A 23,384-nucleotide genomic window follows, 5' to 3' on the forward strand; every position below is an offset into this window, starting at 1 on the left:
TCAGATTTTTGTGGCTCTGTTCAATTTAAGCAATGAGATTAATGCTCTTTCCAACTTGTAACTTTCTATTAATGAATTTGATTCATAATTGTAGAAGACATTTAATCAATAAAGATAATTGTGTGCAATTGCCAACCAGCACCAGAGTGTGATTGTATGGTATTTTGCATATTTGGCAGTTTCGTGTGTATTTTCAATCATGAGTGAATTAACACCTATGATAAAATCTGCACATTGCAGACAATGGACCTAAGGTGTCTTATCTGAGCTGGGAGGGTTTATGGGACGTCACCTGCTAAGTTTAGTTACTATATTAACCCTGTGAGGACATATTCTGTTCCACCTCCTTGTCCCTTTCACGTCTGTCTTACCTAAGCTTGTCACTATTTCCTAGTTACTCTGCTGCACCTGTCCTTACCTCCCAGCTCCACATCACTTTCTTATTCTTTCTAATCTTCAGCTTGCTTTTACCATTTCACTCTTCTTTATCCAACTCTCACTGCACATATCTTTAACAGCCATATGCACAGCCTTACTCTCCTTCTAGGTTACTCAGTGTCCTATCTATCTAATTAGAATATGTAACTGTTCTCAGGAGTCCACCTCCAGCCTGCAAGCACTGCTGCTGACTTGTATCTACTGCTCCATCTCACCTCTATTAGCTAGCTGTTTCTCCTGGTAGACATCCACATACAGCCAGAGCTTCCTTGGAATGGCCACCCCAGGGGACATTGGCACCTTCACAGTCTGGGACTATGTGGTGTTCGCTTTGATGCTGCTTATCTCTGCTGTCATTGGCATCTACTATGCCTTTGCAGGCGGTGGACAGAAGACCTCCAAAGATTTCTTGATGGGTGGCAGGAGCATGACTGCGGTGCCAGTAGCCCTGTCGCTCACTGCCAGCTTCATGTCTGCGGTGACAGTGCTTGGTACCCCCTCAGAGGTGTACCGATTTGGTGCCATGTTCAGTGTATTTGCCATCACTTATACCTTCACAGTGCTGATCTCATCAGAGGTCTTTCTGCCAGTGTTCTACAGACTGGGCATCACAAGCACCTATGAGGTACAGTATAACCATCCGCATCTCTCAGTTGTAAAAGACAGGGAAATGCCCTGAAAAACTGCATACCGGCTGGCACACTTCAGTATGAGCCTGCGCTGAATATGGCTGGAAGAGGGCTTACGTTCCTCTATGGAAAAGTGTAGCCACAGTGGGTTAACTTTTTCCCAACAATACCGATTAACATGTTGTTTATTGTACTTGATATAACAAATAATCGAACACATTTAATGTATTATTTAGTTGATTATACAGCTGCTTTAATTTTTATTTAAATAGTACATATTATATGCCGTGATTTTTTCCATTTAATCTTCTTTTATTGAATTTTAAAGTTAATATTTGTATCTCCTTAATATATCAACAGTACCTAGAACTTTCCTTCATCATATATATAACTCATCTACTTTTATTGCTTGTATTTGTTCTCAACTTCTTTTTTAGAATTTTTAGGTTTAATATTTGTATCTCTCTTATATACCATCAGTACCTAACTCTCCTTCATGATATATCTAACACATCTAGTTTTATTGTTTGCATTTGTTCTCCGCTTCTTTTAATAGAATTTTGTTTGGTTTGTTATCTGTATCTTTTTAATATATCGTCAGTATCTAGAACTTTCCTTCATCATATATCTAACTCATCTAGTTTTATTGTTTGCATTTGTTCTCAGCTTCTTTTAATAGAATTTTGTTTGGTTTGTTATCTGTATCTTTTTAATATATCGTCAGTATCTAGAACTTTCCTTCATCATATATCTAACTCATCTAGTTTTATTGTTTGCATTTGTTCTCAACTTCTTCTTTTTAGAATTTTTAGGTTTAATATCTGTATCTCTTTAATTTATGAACAGTACCTAGAACTTCGCTTCAATAAACTGGTCCGACTAATTGGAACAATCCTTTTCATTATTCAAACAGTAAGTAAAATTATTATTATCATCATCAAAATCAAGTATCTTGTAGTTTTGAAATTAAATCACGTTTACGCATAGTTCTTTAGAAACTTGAGTACTTGAGAAACCAGCATCTCGTGCATAGGATGTAGGAAATTATAACATGAAGACTGGTATAACTGAATATATAACATGCGTTATTTAGTTGCCATTTTCCTTAAGGGCACATTTATTTATGCATACTATGACAATGTTGTTTGTGTAATACACCCATTGGGGGCTACTTAAAATCTTTTCACACAAGATGCACACAACTTTCACCTAAGATTCGCAAATTTTACCCAATTAAATCCAATTAGAAATGTATGAATCTTAAGAGAAAGTTGTGTGAATCTTGTATGAAAAAATTATAAATAAACCCATTTGTGTAGGAAATAGAAAGATTACCAAACTAGTTCTGTCCTATGTAACAGAATGATTCATTTTACCCTTGTTATGCACTATTTATAAATTATTATTGCACTCATTATACTCATCCCCTCATTATGTATGTACACATTCCATTGATAACAGTGGATCAGTAAGATAAGTATATTGGATAAGTATAATGTGATCAAAGATATGGATAAGGGTAAGATAAGGAAGATAAGCTCTCCACTACAAATACAGAGGAGACAATTATATGGAAGTTTAACTTGATGGTGACAAGCCCTGCACACTCCAGTAGGTTTATTGCAGTAAGAACCAATTAATTGTTTATATTGTCTTACTAAAGTCATCATGTAAAGGCCTGCTCACATCAGACACAAGTATTTTATGGTGATTTAAAGTGGATATAAACCCAATTCATTAAATTTTAGATGGGCACATACAGTATCTAACAAAACTGAGTACACCCCTTACATTTTTGTAAATAATTTATTATATATTTTCATTTGAGAACACTGAAGAAATGACACTTTGCTACAATGTAAAGTAGTGAGTGTACAGCTTGTATAACAATGTAAATTTGCTGTTCTCTCAAACTAACTCAACACACAGCCATTAATGTCTAAACCTTTTAACAAAAGTGAGTACACCCCTAGGTGAAAATGTCCAAATTGGGCCCAATTATCCATTTTCCCTCTCCAATGTCACGCAAATCATTAGTGTTAAAAGGTCTTAGCTGGGAGCAGGTGTGTTACATTTGATATTATTGCTCTCACTCTCGCATACTGGTCACTGGAAGTTCAACATGGCACCTCATGGCAAAGAACTGTCTAAGGATCTGAAAAAAAGAATAACTGCTCTACATAAAGATGGAGTAGGCTATAGGAGGATGGCCAAGACCCTAAAACTGAGCTACAGCATGGTGGCCAAGACCATACAGCGGTTTAACAGGACAGGTTCCACGCAGAACACGCCTCACCATGGTCGACCAAAGAAGTTGAGTACACGTGCTCAGGGTCCTATCCAGAAGTTGCCTTTGGGAGATAGACATGTGAGTGCTGCCAGCATTGCTGCAGATGTTTAAGTGGTGGGGGGTCAACCTGTCAGTGCTCAGACCATACGCCGCACACTGCATCAAATTGGTCTGTCATCCCAGAAGGAAGCCTCTTTTAAAGATGATGCACAAGAAAGCCTGCAAACAGTTTGCTGAAGACAAGCAGACTAAGGACATGGATTACTGGAACCATGTCCTGTGGTCTGATGAGAGCAAGATAAACTTATTTGGTTTAGATGGTGTCAAGTGTGTGTGGCGCCAACCAAGTAAGAATTACAAAGACAAGTTTGTCTTGCCTATAGTCAAGCATGGTGGTGGGAGTGTCATGGTCTGGAGCTGCATGAGTGCTGCCGGCACTGGGGAGCTACAGTTCATTGAAGGAACCATGAATGCCAACATGTACTGTGACATACTGAATCAGAGCATGATCACCCTCCCTTTGGAGACTGGGCCCCGGGGCAGTATTCCAACATGATAATGGCCTCAAACACACCTCCAAAATGTCCACTGCCTTGCTAAAGAAGCTGAGGGTAAAGGTGATGGACTGGCCAAGCATGTCTCCAGACCTAAACTCATCTGTGGGGCATCCTCAAATGGAAGGTGGAGGAGTGCAAGGTCTCGAACATAAACCAACTCCATTATGTCATCTTGGAGGAGTGGAAGAGGACTCCAGTGGTAACCTGTGAAGCTCTGGTGAACTCCATATCCAAGAGAGTTAAGGCAGTGCTGTATAATAATGGCGGCAACACAAAATATTAACACTTTGGGCCCAATTTGGACATTTTCACTTAGGGGTGTACTCACTTTTGTTGCTAGTGGCTTAGACATACAAGCTGCACACTCACTACTTTACATTGTAGCAAAGTGTCATTTTTTTAGTGTTGTCACATGAAAAGATATAATTAAATATTTACAAAAATGTGAGGGGTGTACTCACTTTTGTGAGATACTGTATATCTGTAGTGTTTTTTTATCTCTCTTCAAAGCCCTAAATCCCGTGGCTTTCTCCTGCTCAGCCTGATAACTTCTGGCAAGTTCTCCTAGACCAGAGCTTGAAGTTTGTGTCAGAGAGGGAGCTACACATAGATTAGCAGACAGCTAAACTATTCACAGTCAGGCTCTGCATGTGTGGGGAGGGGGTTGGTGCCTTTCCTCCAATCAGCTGTCTCACAGTTTCTCACAGTGTATAGCAAGAATCCACACTCACAGGTAAAAGAGGAAGTGAAAATTCTAATAAGGCGTGCAATTTCTAAGCAGTATATGAAGCTGAAGACAGCAAATATACATGTAAAACTTATGTAGGGAAATTTGTTTAATTTCTGTGTATCATCTGAGGCTGTTCACTTCACTGGGTGTATGTGAGGGGTTACATCAGCTTTAATGTGGATGTAAACCCTAACAATGACCGTCTGTTATTTGCTGCCTTTTGGTCTTTGAAATATACCATATTAGTGTATATACAATGCTGTGTAAAAGTATTTGCCCCCTTTCTGATTTTAATTTTTTTTTTGCATATTTGTCACACTAAATGACTCAGATCATCAAACACATGTTATTATTACACAAAGATAACCCAAGTAAATACAAAATGCAGTTATTAAATGATGGTTTCATTTATTATGGCAAAAAAGCTGCCCAAACCTGCCTGGCTTAATGTGAAAAAGTAATGCCCCCTAAACCTAATAACTGGTTGTGCCATCCTTGGCAACCACAACTGCAATTAAGCATTTGCGATAACTGCCAGTGAGTCTTTCACATTGCTGTGGAGCAATTTTGGCCCACTTTTTGCAGAATTGTTTTAATTCAGCCACATTGGAGAGTTTTCCAGCATGAATGGCCTGTGTAAAATAATGATACAGCATTTCAATTGGATTTAAAACGGAGTTCCACCCATTTAAAAGTCAGCAGATAGGAAAAGTGTAGCTGCTAACTTTTAATAATCAGACACTCACCTGTCCCAAGGTCCAGCGATGTGGGCGCACGAAGCCCCGCTCCTCTCTCCCTCCTCCCCGTCGCGCCGGCATTCTAACTGTGGGCGCCCGGCTGTGGCTTCACAGCTGGGGGCACACTGCGCATGTGTGAGCCGCGCTGCACTCTGTGAATGGCCAGGCAATCTTCTGGGACCTCAGAAGATTGCAGGCAGGGAGGGGGGAGAGGTGGTCTTCCTTCCGGGGCCACGGCGCAGGGGAGGAAGTGGGAGCTGGGTGCCTGTAAAAACAGGGTACCTACTCCCCACCCAAAAAAAGGACATGCCAAATGTGGCATGTCAGGGGGTCACCAACACTTAAAGCGAAAGTTCCATTTTTGGGTGGAACTCAGCTTTATTTCCTCTTTTTTCCCTTAATAAATTAAATAATAATTAAAAAATGCATCTTGGATTTACTCAGGTTATCTTTGTGTGAAATTAAAATTTGTTTGATGATTTGAATCATTTAAGTATGAGAAATATGCAAAATAAAACAATAAATAAAAATCAGGAAGGGGCAAATACTTTTTCACAGCACTGTAAGTACCAAACAATACCCGTTGATCCTGCCAAAAATACAACAAGCACCCCACTTCCTGTAGCAAGCTGTTAATTCTGCACCAAAACCTGAAGCATTATTGTCAGCCCTACCCAGTTCACTTTTATGAATTACAGAGCCCCTCCCCCATGTAATGGAGATAATGGGAGGGAAAGGTGTTCTGTAGCCCTGTCCTAGGGTGACAATGCTGCTCCTTCTTAGATAAGGTAACGTGAGTGAGCATTGTCACCCTGGGACAGGGAGTGTGTTACTGGCAGGACCACCAGGTGAAAAAAGATAAAATAAAATTGCTCAATTCCCCCATCAGCATAGTCAGTATTGATGGGGGAATCCCTCCCTGGAGTCGATATTGCTTTGTCCTGATGAGGGGACGGAGGAAGCCATCCCTGTCGGGAGATCACAGTATTATTTACTAAAGCTGGAGAGTGCAAAATCAGGCTCACTTCTACATAGAAACCAAAAAGCTTCTAACCTCAGTTTGTTCAAATAAGCTTTGGCAATAAAACCTGGAAGCTGGTTGGTTTCTATGCAGAAGTGAGCCTGATTTTGCACTCTCCAGCTTTAGTTAATAAACCCCAGTGATTATTGCTAGCAGCTATAATAGCCACTAGCAATAGTTGCATGTAAAATCCGACAGGTTGGTTGTACCCAAGTTGATTGATAGATTCAGCCTGTCCATACATGGTTCGAACCGTATATAGTCAGCTTTATCTGATTGGTTTCTATGCAGAGCTGCACTAGATTTTGCATTCCCCAGTTGAGTAAATCAAACCCCTTAAATAAATGTGGGTTTTGCAAGTGTTTTTGGTGAATTGGCCTGCAAAACCCTCACTAACACCTAAAAAATGCAACAGATGGTACTATTTTAAAGTATGTCAAAACAGCTTGTTGGTGTTAGAAATAAGAAAACCCAGTATTTTTAATCAAACTTTCTATTTTGCCTATGTTGAAAAACACAGCAAAATGCAAAATGCATCTGATATGAATGAAAAAGTGCAACTAGAAATATTTAATTGTTTGTGTTGGCAAACTATGAGTATCTGGTGTACTATCTCGAACCTAGCTGGATACAGCACTGTGCTCACTCACTTAGGGTTGGGTTAATAAGTGAGCTGTAGGCTCACTGGGTTGTTCCTCCTCAGCAGAAAAGTCTATTAATTCCCAGGTCTCTGGAGTTTCTGAAAATCCAGGGCATGGGCTGGTGGCATTCAGGCCCAGTGCCAGCACCCCAAACCCAAATGTAAAGAAGTCAACACTGACACAATACTCGGGGGCATATTTATTAAGAAATTCATCATTCATTAAACATTCACTGCCGGTAATTCTTCTTGGTGCATGTGTGCAGTGATTGATTCACCACCAAGTGACATTCACTACTTTTTAAATATGCCCCTTACATTTTTTTCTTTCAAAATTTTTATTGATTTTACAAGGAACATAAAAGAATTACATTGTAACAGGTGTTGGAATTATAATACACAGCCGATAATCAAAGAAAAGGCCGCTTAAATGACGACAGAATAACAAAATTCTAAGAGGTTGGTATAACACTTCTAGACCCACCCTCACACCTCTTCCATGAGATGCGCTATGTCAAGCACCTACCGGGCCTCACCTGCACCCCAACTGGGAACATACTGTGCAGGATGAATGCCTTTCAGCAGGGCTGGACTGGGACAAAAATTTGGCCCTGGATTTCATCCAGACCGGTCCACTTTAATTTTGAGTGTCCACTACAACATCCCCCTTACATCAGTGTCCTCAACAGCACCCCCCTTCACATCAGTGTCCCCAACAGTGTCCCCCTTACATCAGCGTGTCCCAATCAGCACCCCTTACATCAGAGTGTCCCCATCAGCACCCCCTTACATCAGAGTGTCCCCATCAGCACCCCTTACATCAGAATGTCCCCATCAGCACCCCCTTACATCAGAGTGTCCCCATCAGCATCCCCTTACATCAGAGTATCCCCATCAGCACCCCCCTTTACATCAGAGTGTCCCCATCAGTGCCCCCTTTACATCAGAGTGTCCCCATCAGCACCCCCTTTCACATCAGAGTGTCCCCATCAGCACCCCCTTACATCAGAATGTCCACATCAGCACCCCCTTACATCAGAGTGTCCCCATCAGCACTCCCTTACATCAGAGTGTCCCCATCAGCAGCCCCCTTACATGAGATTGTCCCCATCAGCACCCCCTTACATCAGAGTGTCCCCATCAGCACCCCCTTACATGAGATTGTCCCCATCAGCACCCCCTTACATCAGAGTGTCCCCATCAGCACCCCCTTACATCAGAGTGGCCCTATTAGCACCCCCTTACATCAGAGTGCCTCCTCTCCTTCCGCTAACACATGTACTGACAATTCTGAAGGCAGCGTCTCGTTCCTCTCCCCAGTCATGTGATAAGTGATAAGGGGAGAGAGAAAGGAAAGTCTGCCGGCTGGCTATCTCCCCCTGCAGGCTGGAGGGAGCAGAAAGCCTGATCCTCCCTCCAGCAAGTGTCGGCAGCTGTTCCTTGGTGACAGGAGTGAAGTCACGATCACTCCTGTCAGCAGGGAGCGGCTCCAGGACTGCGCCTGACCGGCCCACTGAGCCATCGGCCCACCGGGAAACTCCCTGTAGTCCCGATGGCCAGTACATGCCTGCCTTTCAGTGACCTGGCCTCCCCCATCTGGCTGGAGGCCTTCAAATTCAGTGGAGAAGCCGAAATCCTTGGGGTGCACAACCTATTCTCCAACTCCTCAGCCTTCTTAGGAAAGCTGGTGACGTAGCAGGTTTCGGGGAGAGTCCCCTGGGGACAAGGGGACAAGGGGTAGGACGCGGGTGAGAGGTAGGAGAAGGGGGACGGGGGATGGGGAGGGGGGTGAAGAGGAGGAAGCATGTCAACTGACGAGCAGTGTCCAGACCAATATTGTGCCGGGGGGGGGGACTAAGGACGCCCTCCCGGTATAAGGGATATGCCCAGGTAATGGGCCCAGGGCTCCCAGGTAGCTTCAAATTGGGCTCTGGAGTCTAGTAGGATACCGGTAAGCTTCTCTTGTAACATTATCCATGATATTTTCTTTATAGCCCCTTTAAGGGAGACCCTGGGGAGTTTCCATGCCTTGGCAATTGTCATCCTAGCTCCCAGGAAAATAAAATGAATCAGTTTGCGGATGTGTTTCGGGGCCCTGGGGAGGTTAGCATTAAGAAGGGCGATGGCAGGGCTTCTTGGGAGGGGGAGGCTTGTGATTTTTCAGATTAGGGAGAATTTTTTTTTCCAAAAAGGCCTTATTCTGGGGTATTCCCACCCGATGTGAGCCATGGAGCCTACCAGTTGGCAGCCGTGGAAGCATCTAGGATCAGCAGCGGGGTACATTATGGAGAGTCTCGCAGGGGTCAGGTACCATCTGGTAAGGACCTTGAGACTGGACTCTATCAATGAAATATTTCTGATGCCTTTGAAGGCTCTAGAGAAGGAGGCCTGCCATCGCTCTACCGGCATGCTTATTGCTAAGTCGTTCTCCCATGCCACCATACTTGTAGTTTTGGTCAGGTGGTGGGCAAGTGACTGATACACAACCGAGACCGCCCCCCTCTGCTCTGCTGCCTGCCCACACCACAACTCGTATGGTGTGAAACCTGCAGGTGCCAGTTTTTCCATCCAGATTTTAAGTAATAAATGGCGGATCTGATAGAATCTGAAACGTTCTGAGGGCGGCATCTCAAGCTGGCTCACACAGTATCCTAGGGTGATTGGACCCTTTGCGTTGAAGAAGTGCCCAATTCGATACAGACCCTTGTCAAGCCACCATCTAAAGGCTTTGATGTCCTGGCCCGGGGGAAGTCCGGATTATTAAACATGTGTGCCAACGGCTTCATGGTTGATGTCAGATTAGGACTGGCTTTCAGCTAATCCCATAACTGCAGTGATTGCGACAGGATTCGGGAGAGAATTGGGCGCCGCTCCCTGGGGGAGGACCAGAGCAGGAAGTCAAGTGTGAAGGTCGGGACAGCCTGTCTCTCCAGTTGGACCCAGTCGGGTTTTTCACTTCTACTGTAAACATTGGAAAGTTGTGCAATTCTCGCTGCTTGATAGTACCAAAGAAGATGAGGGAGCCCCAAGCCCCCCTGAGATCTGGTGATGTACATGGTCCTTTGGGGGACCCTGTGACCCTTACCTCCCCATATAAATTCCCCTTACATTTTTTTAAGCCTACTTTTGAAAATAGCCTTAGAAAAATGTATATATTGTGCAAATCAGCAACTGTGCACTGCTGACATGCCTGTGATGGTTAAAGCTGGCTGAAAGTTCATACAGGTATTCAGAAAAAGTGTTCAACAGAGCATTCTCTGCCTAGGATGAACAGCACACTAGGCACAGGTTCAATGACATGGAGTATGAATCCCTTTGAACTGATCATATACACTGGGAAAAATGTATATATTGTGCAAATCAGCAACTGTGCACTGCTGCCATGCCTGTGATGGTTAAAGCTGGCTGAAAGTTCATACAGGTATTCAGAAAAAGTGTTCAACAGAGCATTCTCTGCCTAGGATGAACAGCACACTAGGCACAGGTTCAATGACATGGAGTATGAATCCCTTTGAACTGATCATATACACTGGGATAAGTGCAATAATTGTGGTTAATTTAGTATCAGTAATTACAGTATTCTTTGTGGTTTTTTATTTATTTATTTGAACTGACAGTGAAAGTGAACTGAAAGTATTCATACCCCTTCAAATTTCTAACATGTCATGTTACAACCGAAAACGTAATTGTATTTTATTGGGATTTTATGTGAAAGACCAACACAAAGTGGCACATAATTGTGAAGTGGAAGGAAAAGGATAAATGGTTTTCAAAATATTTTACAAATAAATATGTGAAAAGTGTGGCGTGCATTTGTATTCAGCACCCCCCCCGAGTCAATACTTTGTAGAACCACCTTTCGCTGGAGAGTGAAATGTTTGCCCATTCTTCTTTGCAAAATTGCTTAAGCTCTTTCAGATTGAATGGAAAGCATCTGTGAACAACTGGTCTGGACTTTGACTAGGCCATTCTAACACATGAATATGCTTTGATCTAAACCATTTCATCGTATCTCTGGCTGCATGTTTAGGGTCATTGATAAGGAGAAAGGAAGGTGGGACTTTATATGAAGCATGCACCTCTGGAGATATCATGATATACATGAAAATGGATGGTACTAAGTATATTAGAACTATGGGCATTCCATGACAGCATTGCAAAACAATAATTGGCAGTCATTGGTTTATTGATATAAAAATAACAATAATAGTAATACCATGGTAAAATATTGACATAGTAAGTTCCTAATATAACCATTAGATAGAACAAAGTTCATTGGGATATATAAAATATGACAATGATAACAAAGACATAATATACTATTAACATAATGAGTTCATATTGTACACATTGTATATAACCATTTTCATAAATGCGTGTCTCCCTGGTAAAAAAAAAACGGTATCTTAAATTCATTTGTACAATCTAATTGGTAGGTATGGTAATTGATGGTGTTACAAAATCTAAGCAAAAAAGCATCTATTGGCTCAATGCGTTTCATGGGGACTGCCACTCTTCAGGAGCCAGTATGGAGTATAAGAATTAAAACACAAAATTAATTAGTAAAAATAAAATAAAGGGTCATTGTCCTGCTGGGACTCAAGTCTTTTGCAGACTCTAACAGGTTTTCTTCTAAGATTACCCTGTATTTGGCTCCATCCATCTTCCAATCAACTCTGACCAGCTTCCCTGTCCCTGCTGAAGACAAGAATCCCCACAACAAGATGCTGCCATCACATATGTTTCACGGTGGGGATGGTGTGGTCAGAGTGATGAGCAGTGTTAGTTTTCCGTCACACATAGCGATTTGCTTTTAGGCCAAAAAGTTAAATTTTGGTCTCATCTGACCAGAGCATCTTCTTCCACGTTTGCTGTGTCCCTCATATGGCTTCTTGCAAACTGAAAACGGGACTTCTTTTGGCTTTATTTCAACAATGGATTTCTTATTGCCACTCTTCAATAAAGATTTTTTTTTTTGAGGAGTGCACGAATAATAGTTGTCCGGTGAACAGATTCTCCCACCTAAGCTGTGAATCTCTGCAGCTCCTCCAGAGTTACCATGGGCCTCTTGGCTGCTTTTCTGATTAATGCTCTCCATGTCTGATCCCTGTCAGTTTAGGTGGATGGCTGTGTCTTGGTTGGTTGCAGTTGTGGTATACTCTTTCCATTATCGGAAGATGGATTGAACAGTGCTCCGTGAGATGTTAAAAGCTTGGTATTTTTTTTTTATAACCTAACCCTGCTTTAAACTTCTCCATAACTTTATCCCTGACCTGTCTGGTGTTTTCCTTGGCCTTCATGATGCTGTTTGTTCACTAAGTTTCTCTAAAAAAAAACTCTGAGGGTTTCACAGAACAGCTGTATTTATGCTGAGATTAAAATTACACTCAGGAGGACTCCATTTACTAATTAGGTAAATTCTAAAGGAAATTGGTTCCATTAGATTTTATTTAGGGGTATCAGAGTAAAGGGGGCTGAATACGAATGCATGCCACACTTTTCAGATATTTATTTGTAAAACATTTTTAAAACCATTTATCATTTTCCTTCCACATCACAATTAAGTGCCACTTTGTGTTGGTCTATAACATAAAATCACAATAAAATACATTTACATTTTTGGTTGTAACATGCCAAGATGTGGAAAATGTCAAGGGGTATGAATACATTTTCAAGGCACTGTATGTTGCTGCATATGTTCTATTTCTCTTCCATAGGTTCTATACACAGGAATTGTCATCTATGCTCCAGCTTTGGCATTAAATCAAGGTAAGACATGTAATACAAAATAATAGCAATTAAAGTGGAAAGTTTGCCTATTTATGACCTGTATTTGAACTTTGTGGCTTTGTACTGTTTGCAGAGCACTTAAGTAAGTAAATGGTTTAGATATCAAATGTGATGTGTACTGGGCAGGGAAATTGGAGTTTAAGTTACATAAATAATTAATTTTAGGTAAAGGCATGTTATCTATTGTGAGAACATATACATACTAAGATCACTCCATTGCCACATCCGTAAATTTAGATTTAAAAATGGAAAAAAAACCTGGGTCGGGCTTTGAAGGCAGATTGGACCACAGGATTTATATAAATAAATTCTATGTTTTATTTATACATAGAAAGCATAAAAAAGTTTTTGTACATGAATAGACAAAGTTAAAAACATGTATTCACATCTGTGCAGAATTCGGTCCACCACGGCCAGATACTTTCAAAATGTTGTTACATGGCAACAGGTAAGTGAGCCCCTGTGCATCAACATGTTTCACTGATCTGCTTCCTCAGACACATAAAAGGGTTGATACAGGAAAAAAAAGGTCTCACTTGCCTGAATGCGAGCATGCATGCATACAGAGTCTCCCTGGGTGGGCACTGGGGAAACCGGTCAAATCAGGCAGTCTAATCCCCACATAGTCTAATATAATCAGAGAGTTGATAATTAAAATAAGTGTATTTAGAAGCTCCCATAAGCTCAGGTGGCAAAAGTGGGGTGATAATAATATTTGTAGATGGTAGAGCAATCGCTAGGCTAGAATAGCTTTGCATCAAATGGGGAGCTGTTAGCAAATAATCCCTGAATGCAAGATTGAATTAAAGATGATGAGACATAGATGTCATGCCAGACCAAAAAGGTTGATCTGTGCGGGAGGAGGTGACCCATGGGGACACTGTAGTTTACTACAGTGTCCTCTTGGGTCACCTTCTAGCTGCACAGATTGGCCTTGTTGGTCTGGCATGACATCTATGTCTCATCCTCCTTAATTTAATCTTGCATTCAGGGATTTGTTGCTAACAGCTCCCCATGTGATGCAAAGCTATATTAGTGTAGTGAGCTACAGCCCAGTAGTGAGCAGCAGCCCGGGGGTTGGAGACCCCTGCATTAAAACTTTGGATATCTTATAAACACAAACTGGTATCTTGGCTTACAGTCAACACATTTCAAAAGGGGGGAAACCCTTCTACCTAAAAGATACAGACGATTACTATAGGTTGATGAGCATCTGCTTTAGGTTGGGTTGTTAGGTTGCTTTAATCTACGGTCTCAAGGCTGATTCTGTGCAGGCTTTTGTGACCTGTAGCCATCTGTCCCAAATTATGTTGTACTTGCCTGAGCACCCTCTGTTAATGTATACACATTTTTTGTATGGTAGTATGTTATTTATATCTGCTTTCCAATCATTAAAGCTAATGGTCTTATCCATTGTCTGGCAATAGTTTTCCTGGCCAAGAACAGCGTTTCCTGCAGGAATTCCTTTTGTGAATTTTCTATATCGGAATCAGGGAATATCCCCAACAAGAATTGTTTGGGATCTAGGGACAAGGGGAGCCCATGGCATTATGCAGGAAGCCTACACTCTGCTTCCAGAGCCCTTGGAGTAGTGGGCATGCCCAAATCAGGTGGAAAAACTTGCCTGCCTCACAGTTACACATCATGGTAGGATGTCCCTGCCGAAATCGAGCAATTCTTACAGGGGTAAGATATGCTCGGTGTAGAATGTATAACTGGAATAGTCTGTCAGAAAGTTTAGGGGAGACGGCCTTGCAGGAATCGAGTGCTTCACTCCATTCTTAATCCTCTAATGCTCCCACCTCCCTTTCCCAGCACGGTTTAACATCATATGCTAGGTGAGTTTGTGTCTGTTGGTACCTCAAATGAATGGCTTAAGCAGAGCTTCCATTGGCTTAAAATATTTCAGGGACATGTATACTGGTGTGTGCCGCAGTATATATAGTATTTTGGGAAACAATACTATTTGTATTACATTAGTGCATCCCCATATGCCATAGTGTTTACTCACTGTAACGGTAGCTGTTCCTGTATTCTGGGAGGGGGAAAGCTATCAATGGGTATGATTTGGGACTTTTCCCAATTAATTTTGTGTCCAGAGAGGGAACCGGATCTATTGTTTGCAGTTCAGCTTGGAGAGAGGCGTCAGAGTCAACTAGGTATAACAATGTGTCATCTACATATAGACTATTGTTTTCTGTTAGATATCAAAGGCAAAGACCCTGAATCTCAGGTTTTTCTCTGATGGATATGGTGAGAGGTTCAGCTGCCAGAGCATACAGCAACAGGGATAGCGGGCAGCCCTGTCTCATGCCTCTGGTTAGCCCAAACGTCTGAGAGGGCCAGCCATTAGCCACTACTTTAGCCGTTGGTGACAGATACAGCAATTGTATCTATTTAATAAAGTTAGGACTGAATCCAAACCCTGTCAGACATTTCCAAAGATACTGCCACTCCACCGAGTCGAATGCATTGGCCATATCTAAAGTCACCACAACTCGCAAAACCAATATTTTCGTGTATAGCTTGCAGGTTGATTTATAACTTTCTCAGAGTACAGGAGGTATTACAACCGAGCATAAAACCTGCTTGGTGAATTAGGTTTAGTATCAAATGGTTGAGGCGAAGGGCGAGAACCTTGGATAATATCTTAATATCGATTTGTAATAGTGAAATAGGTTGGCATGATTCTGGATAACCTGGGTCTTTTCTTGGCTTAGATATAAGGACTATGATTGCCTCACTCATGGAAGGGAGCAATGTGAAAGTCTTAAAGAGATGGTTATATAGTTCTAACAATTTAGGGGAAAGTAGCTTGCTATATTGTGAGTAGAATTCTATGGGTAACCCATCTGATCCCGGAGACTTAGATCTGGCAAAGCTAGCAATCGCTGTCATTTTTTCGTCGGTGGTAAAGGGGTGCCTCTAGCATGTCTACTTGGTCCTCCTTTAGTTGTGGGAAAGTGATTCCCTCCAACTAATGTTTTAACAGTTCTTCATCGGTAGAGACCTGTGATGTGTATAACTTTGCAAAGAAATCTCTCAATCTGACAGTGACGGCAGAAGGTCCTGTAATCTGTTCCCCATTGGGACCGTATAATGAGATAACAATTGGAGGCCTATCCTCACTGTGGACCATGTATGTCAGCAGTTTACCGTCTCTCTCTACATGCTCGAACATCTTTTGCCTAGCGAAAAAAAAAGCTTTCGTCTGGCCATCTCATACTGCAGCTGATTCACCACTCTGGGTTGCAACTACAGTAGGTCAGCTCGAGCAGGAGAGGGGTTAAATGAGGATAGTTCATGTACTGCCCTGTCAAGTGCAGTAGCCAAAGCAGCCTTAAGTCTGTTGATGCGTGAGGTCAGGGTCATACGAATATACAATTTGAAGGATTCCCAGACTATGGATGAGGAGGCAGAACTATCATTCTCTAAAAAATAGTTTCCACTTATTCATGAGGCCGTTGCAGGTGAAGTCAATGTCTCCCGGGATAGAAAAAGAGGGGGGGGGGGGAATCATGATATTATTCCTCCAAAGGCTGGCACATAGGTGGCTCATCAGGTATCAAAGTTACAAAAGGGTAAGTGTCAAGGGGGAAACATATCAGTGATCGGCGTGATACAGAGACATCCACAATGCAGCATAGCAGTATGCTGGTAATGGTGGTAAGCGACATGGTCACTGCCAGATAGAAGCTGTTTACTCTGCGGCTTTTCTAGAAGTCTCGGAGCCCTCCAGCCAGGTAAGGACTTCCTCTGGATTGTCAAATAAAAACACTCAATCATCTCTCTCCACTCTGATGAGTGCAGGAAACAACATGCAGTATTTGAGGTGTCGGCTCCGGGGTCTTCTCTTCGCCCCCATAAAACTTTGACAGCGGCACTGTACCTCCACAGAGAAATCTGGAAATATAGCCACCTTGGAGTTCCCAAGGGGTATGTTGCCCTTCTCCCTGGCCATTCTCAAAGCTGCATCCCGGTCTTTAAAATTTAGAAACTTGGCTATGAACGTACGGGGGGGGGGGGGGGCCTGAGGAGGAGGTCCAGCAGACATGCAGTGATCTCTCTCTACCGCCAAGGTGGGGGAGAAGGCCTCCCGTCCATATGTGGGGATGAGTAGCTGTTCTAAGAAGGCGGTTGGGTCTTTACCTTCTGTATCCTCAGGGACTCCTTAGGGAACCCGATGAAGAGGAGATTACATCTTCTGAGCCTGTTTTTCATATCACCCTGTTTATTCAGGAGTTGGTATATCTGCATTTACATGCGTTCCGATCTTGTTTGCAGTGGTGGAATGGCGTCCTCAACTTTCCCCAGTCGAGTCTCGGGCTGTCTTAACCTGCTCCCGGAGCTTCTGGAAGTCTTGCCTAATTAATGAGATGTCTACGTTAACCTCCTCAATTTGGGCAGTTAGCGAGGTACGGAAGAATGTGATTGCCTCCAGCAGTTTTTCAGTGTCTCCTCCCGCCACTTCTTGCCCACCGCTCATGGCCCCGCCATCTTCCCTTGGGTTGTCTTTGTCCTGCCAGCGATATTGATCAAGTTTTGCCAGGGTGGTCTTTTGAGTTTTAAACGGAGACATGTTGGGGCCAGACGAGGGATCCTTCCCAAGTTAAATCAGGTCAAGCAGGATATCTTACGGTGGTAAGATTACTGGGTTTGCAGGATTAATAGACGGAGCTACTCTCGCGTGCGTCCTACGCCATGATTCATCTGGCCATGCCCCCACGTTTGTTATTTAAAAAAAAAAAATCATGTAAGGAAAGCCAGCAACACTGTTGATCTTATAAGAAATGCAGCGTCCTTGTCATTTCCTTTGAGCTGAACTGCTGTGCTGGTCTCCATGTTTCATCTGACCACTTTGGAGTAGAGAGTTCAGAATTACTTCCCAACTACTTCCCACCTGCAGTGATCTTACAATCAACCATCGTTGATAGTGGAAATTTCAAGGATTCAGTTGGGATACACTGTAGCGTCAGTTCTGAAGAAGGACCCTGTCTGAAATGTCTTCTACTCCCAGAGCACACAGTTATTAAACTAGTGCAATTTGTGTTCTCTCTGGGGAAATACAACCAATGTCTATGGAGGGATTTAACCTATCTGTTGGTCATTGAGTTACGACTAAGCGCTCAAGGGCAAGCAAACCGCATCAATCCATTCCTTCTTTCCGACACTGTTTTTATGCTTTATTTGTGGTCATATGAGTTAATAAGAGTGGAACAGGGTGTGTGGCCATCCAGAGTATCTCCTTTACCAGTGATAAGAAATCCATACATATTAAATCTATATACATTTAATACATATTAAATTATATCTATACAAGCTCTTACAGTTGTCACCAGAAGAATAGAGAGCAAATCTTCCAATGGGGACACTTGTTCCAATAACAAGTGTCTAAGGGGGCAATTTGTTAACTTTGTACAGATTTCCTCTTTGTTTCTGTTGAGTCTCTGTGACATAAAGCAAAGTAAAATCTACCCAGTGGATGGGACACAAACAGCAAAAAATAAAATGTTAGGGCCTTTAACCCTTGCCTATTCTATCCAAATTTAAAAATAAAGGTTTTGGCTATACACACACTTTACACGAGCGGTGATCAGTTAATAAAAATGTGATAGCCTTTAAACTGTATTTCATGCTTAATTGCTTTTTAATGTTTTAATTCTGTGTCATCTTTATTCTTGTTTTAGTCACTGGATTTCATTTGTGGGGTGCTGTTGTGGCCACTGGAGTAGTCTGCACTTTCTACTGCACACTGGTTAGTAATGGTTGCATTTGCTTAATTGCCCATGCATACATACATACATACCCTATATTGTCAAAAATATTGGGACATCTGCCTTTACACACACATGAACTTTAATGGCATCCCATTCCAGTGTTAGTCTGTAGGGTTCTCAATTGAGTTGGTCCACCCTTTGCAGCTATACTAGCTTAAACTCTTCTGGGAAGGCTGTCCACAAGGTTTAGGAGTGTGTCTATGGGAATGTTTGACCATTCTTCCAGAAGCACATTTGGGAGGTCAGGCACCAATGTTGGACGAGAAGGATGGGTGAGTTTGAAGTGGAGGAACTTGACTGGTCTGCACAGAGTCCTGACCTCAACCCGATAGAACATCTTTGGGATGAATTAGAGCGGAGACTACGAGCATGGCCTTCTCGTCCAACATCAGTACCTGACCTGACAAATGTGCTTCTGGAAGAATGGTCAAACATTCCCATAGACACAATCCTAAATCTTGTGGACAGCCTTCCCAGAAGAGATGAAGCTGTTATAGCTGCAAAGGGTGGGCCAACTCAATACTGAAACCTATGGACTAAGCCATTAAAGTTTATGTACGTGTATGCCATTAAAGTTTATGTAAGTGTAAAGGCAGGTGTCACAATACTTTTGACAATATAGTGTACATACCCTTTTTTGTATCAAGTTATAAACCCTTGTTTGTGGCAGTTCCCTAAAAAAAAAGAAGTGTACATGAATTGTGCATTGTGGCTAATGACGTTTGACAGCACACTTTATCATCATCACCCACTGCCTTTTACTCTGAATGTTTCAGCTATCACAATAATGTAAAACAATATAGTATTGTTATTTTTCTCTTTATATTTTTTTAGGGTGGTCTTAAAGCAGTTGTGTGGACAGATGTGTTCCAGGTTGGCATCATGGTTGCTGGGTTTTCATCTGTCATCATTCGAGCTGTGGTAGTCCAAGGTGGGATTGGCCCTATTCTAAATGACTCGTATTATGGAGACAGGCTGAATTTTTGGGAGTAAGCACATATATTGCCAAGCAGATTTCTCAATCTGCTTTTAGCAACTGAATATTATCATAATTAACTGTTATTAATTACCGGGTTTCAGGCATTTCTTATTTGTACATATTTTCATTATTTATTCTACATTTTTTTTTAGTTTTAACCCAAGTCCAATACAGCGGCACTCCTTTTGGACCATTGTTGTTGGAGGAACATTTACTTGGACGGGAATCTATGGTGTCAACCAGTCACAAGTGCAGAGATATATTGCTTGCAAAACCAAATTTCAAGCTAAAATGTAAGTTTGGTATCCTCCTGTTAAAAATATATTACTGTAACAAAACTGAGGGATCAGTTGAATGCATATGAGAAATTATAGCTTATGCCAACGACTGTGAACCATTTTCTTTCATTTGTGAATGGTGCTGTGTCAGATGGCCTAGACCAGCCTCTCTCAACCTTTTAACCCTGGAGGAACCCCAAAAATTATTTTTAGGTCTCGAGGAACCCTTGCTAAAACTAGCAACCTCTGGAGGAACCCCAGGGTTTCACGGAACCCTGGTTGAGAATGGCTGCATTAGTGTTAGCCCCTGTACACACGGTCTGAGATTTCGTCAACCAAATCCGTCGGATTTTTCCCGTCGGATTTTGTCCGTCGGATCTTGTCCGAAACTGTTGCATACACACGGTCGGACAAAGTTGGCGAAAAATCGGATCTTTCAGAACGTGATGACGTCATTTCGTTACGATGGGACTACATTCAGGCTAGTAGCCAATAGCTTTGATGTAGGAATTTGATCTGAGCATGCGTGGCACTTGGTCCGATCAAAATACTCTACACATGATCGGAGTATGTCCGACCGCCCCAGTTGGTCGGGAAATATTTCGAACATGTTGGAAAATTGGGTCCGACGGATATTCCGACGGAATCAGTCCGATGCATACCACACACAGTCGGATTATCCGACGACATGGTCCGATAGGACACATTCCGACGGATTCTCCGACCGTGTGTACAAGGGCTTATGGTCAGTAAGAGGAATGGTCCTTACACTTGTTGTCATTGGGAAGAATTACCTCCTTACAGATAGCTAAAAAGATAAATGGTGTTGGTGGGAACTTATCTGAGGGGCAGAAATTGCCCAATTCTGAAGGAACCCCTAGCAACTACTGGAGGAACCCTGGTTGATAATCACTGGCCTAGACCCTAGAGAAATTTAAAAGTGTGTGGTAGTTGTGTATATTCGAATGACTAAAGTGTATCTAAAGCAAAAAGATTACTTTAAGCATTGGATAAAGTAGATAGAGTTATTAGAACCTATGTTCGCCCTTGTACACACGGTCGGAGATTCCAACGGAACGTTTTGTCGGATATTCCGACTGTGTGTGGTCTGCATCGGACTGTTTCCGTTGGAATATCCGACGGACCAACTGTTCCAACTTGCCGGTAAAATTTTCCAACAAAATGCTCCGATCGTGTGTAGCCTACTCCGACAGACAAAGTGCCACGCATGCTCAGATCAAATTCATAGACCAAAGCTATTGGCTACTAGCCTGAACGTAGTCCCGTCGTAACGAAATAACGTCATCATGTTATGTACAATCGGATTTTCCGACAACTTAGTCCGACCATGTGTATGCAACATCACTTCTGGACCTCTTCTGGAATTAATCCGTCGGAATTACTCCGACGGATTTGGGTGTCGGAATCTCCGACCGTGTGTACAAGGGCTTAGGCTTTTATTGTTGTCTGTGAACCTTCTAGGTAGATTAACCCTTTTGATTTGTCCTGATGACCAGAAAGTGAAAATAAGGAGTTGTCACCAACAGAAGTAGAAGGAATAATCTTCCAGTGGGCACTCTAGTCTTTCAATGGGAAGTCTTCTTATGGTGACAGTTGTTTAAGTGAGCATATCTATCACTAGAGAGATTTTCCCTCACTTCCTGTTATGTCTTTATGACAGGAAATGCAAGGAATTCTCCCTAATGAGACACAGATGATAAAAGAACAGGACAGGGGTTAGAAGCAGCTATTTGTAAAAAAGTTTAGCTAGTGATACCTTTTAAAGAGGAAGTAAACCCTGATGAGTTTACTTCCTCTTTTTTTCCCTGCAAAGGTAAAGCATAATGGACTACTATGCATCGCATAGTAGCCCATTATGTGTCACTTACCTGACACAGGAGCCAGCGAAGTCGCCGCTGTCCCCTGTAGTCCGCCGCATCCATCTTGCTGGTGGCGTCTCGCAGCTCCGCCGAATGACAGCGGCGAAGCCGCGATGACGTCACTCCCGCGCATGCGCACGGGAGTCGCGTCTCGCAGCTCCGCCGCTGTCATTCGGTGAAGCCGCGATGACGTCACTCCCGCGTATGCGCACGGGAGTCGACAAATGCGGCAGCTCCATTCTTGGAACTGCCGCGTTTAGTGCGCCTGCGCGCCGCTGTCTACGGCGCATGCGCCGTAGACAGCGGTGCCCATTTTCGGGCAAATATCTCCTAAACCATATAGGTTTAGGAGATATTGCTTGGACCTACAGGTAAGCCTTAATCTAGGCTTACCTGTAGGTCAAAGTGGTTTGTAAGGGTTTACAACCACTTTAAGAGGAATGCAGTGCAGATATATGATTTTTTGTTCAACATGTCTCTACTCTCAAGGCATAACCACACTCTACGTCTGTTATGAATAGTTTCCCATGGTGTCTTTTCTAATCTATCCCCTTTATTGAAGGAACTTTGCAATGGTAAAATGAGCTTACAGACATCAAAAAAATGTAAAATGTCTTAGCAGTTGGCTGAACTAGCAAATGAGGAGCACTTCAGAATATGTAAATATTGTAATGTGTGATAAATTATTCTCTAGCTTGAAGCTGTAATGAGAGAGAACAGACGTAATTGTGAATATTCAGAGGAAGATAAGATACAAATTCTCAATGTGGGTTTTAGCATCCCCTGCACAGCCTTATATAGTTATATTTAGGGGTTTACTTTATTGTAATTGAAAGGTTTTTCTCTAGCTAATAATATAACATCTGCATGTAGTATATTAACCAAACCTAATTTACTGATCTCTTTTTACTATACAATACAATATGAAATACTAGCTTGTACTATAGAGCTTGCAATATTGTGTGCTATATGTTAGTGTATTTGCCTCGGCCCGGACTCCAGCCAGGCCACGCCCCCTACATGGTTCACTCTACCCCTTGGAATTCAATCATGGGGGATCCCCATGATTAAGCTCCAAGGGGCGGAGAAAAATGCATGGGGACGTGGCCTGCCTGGAGTCCGGGCTGAGGCTGCCATTCATCTCACTTTATGCACATGGGTCTGCTTCATGATGTGTGGCTTATAGACCTTTTCCTTTGACATTTCTGTATTCTTCACCCATAGAAGCCCCCTTTTCCGTAAGGAAAGCAGGCCTACCAGTACTCGTTTGCCCCCAGGACTTATACCCAAAAATATAGTGCCTGTCCACCACTCCAGGGCAGGTACGAACTGAGCACGGCAAACAGGTACTTACAGCTTACAGACAGGCAGAGTGGTTTGATGACAATCCAGGTATACAGCAGGCAAGGTTCAGAATAGCCAGGGTTGAATCCATAGTCAAAAGACAGGCAGAGTTCTGAGAAGAGTCCAAGTTCCAGTCACAAACAGGGGAATCCTGATAATCCTGGAGTCTGACTCCATTGAGTGCCTGCTGACCTCCAGCGTGATGGAGAAACCACTATCCACCTTGTATTTACATCTGACAATGGCTCATAATACTAAACCTACCCGTTTTTTGGACAGGAGGAGGAATGGGAG

At 42.5% G+C, this 23,384-nt stretch overlaps 1 protein-coding gene across 1 annotated transcript in view; it reads left to right on the plus strand.

Moving 5' to 3' along the window:
* Window positions 1–340: 340 nt before the first annotated feature.
* Window positions 341–23,384, plus strand: part of LOC143962799 (sodium-coupled monocarboxylate transporter 1-like) — a 57,652-nt gene continuing 34,608 nt past the window's right edge. The window contains exons 1-6 of the mRNA XM_077472260.1: window positions 341–1,063; window positions 1,914–1,979; window positions 12,760–12,811; window positions 18,520–18,587; window positions 19,444–19,598; window positions 19,741–19,881. Of these exons, the coding sequence (XP_077328386.1) occupies window positions 713–1,063; window positions 1,914–1,979; window positions 12,760–12,811; window positions 18,520–18,587; window positions 19,444–19,598; window positions 19,741–19,881 (833 nt within the window). The 5' untranslated portion in view covers window positions 341–712. The remainder of the gene's footprint in view (window positions 1,064–1,913; window positions 1,980–12,759; window positions 12,812–18,519; window positions 18,588–19,443; window positions 19,599–19,740; window positions 19,882–23,384) is intronic.

Source organism: Lithobates pipiens, unplaced genomic scaffold (assembly GCF_037356315.1).
Source record: "Lithobates pipiens isolate NorthernLeopardFrog02 unplaced genomic scaffold, aLitPip1_a1.2 Scaffold_8, whole genome shotgun sequence".
Classification (NCBI taxonomy): Eukaryota; Metazoa; Chordata; class Amphibia; order Anura; family Ranidae; genus Lithobates; species Lithobates pipiens.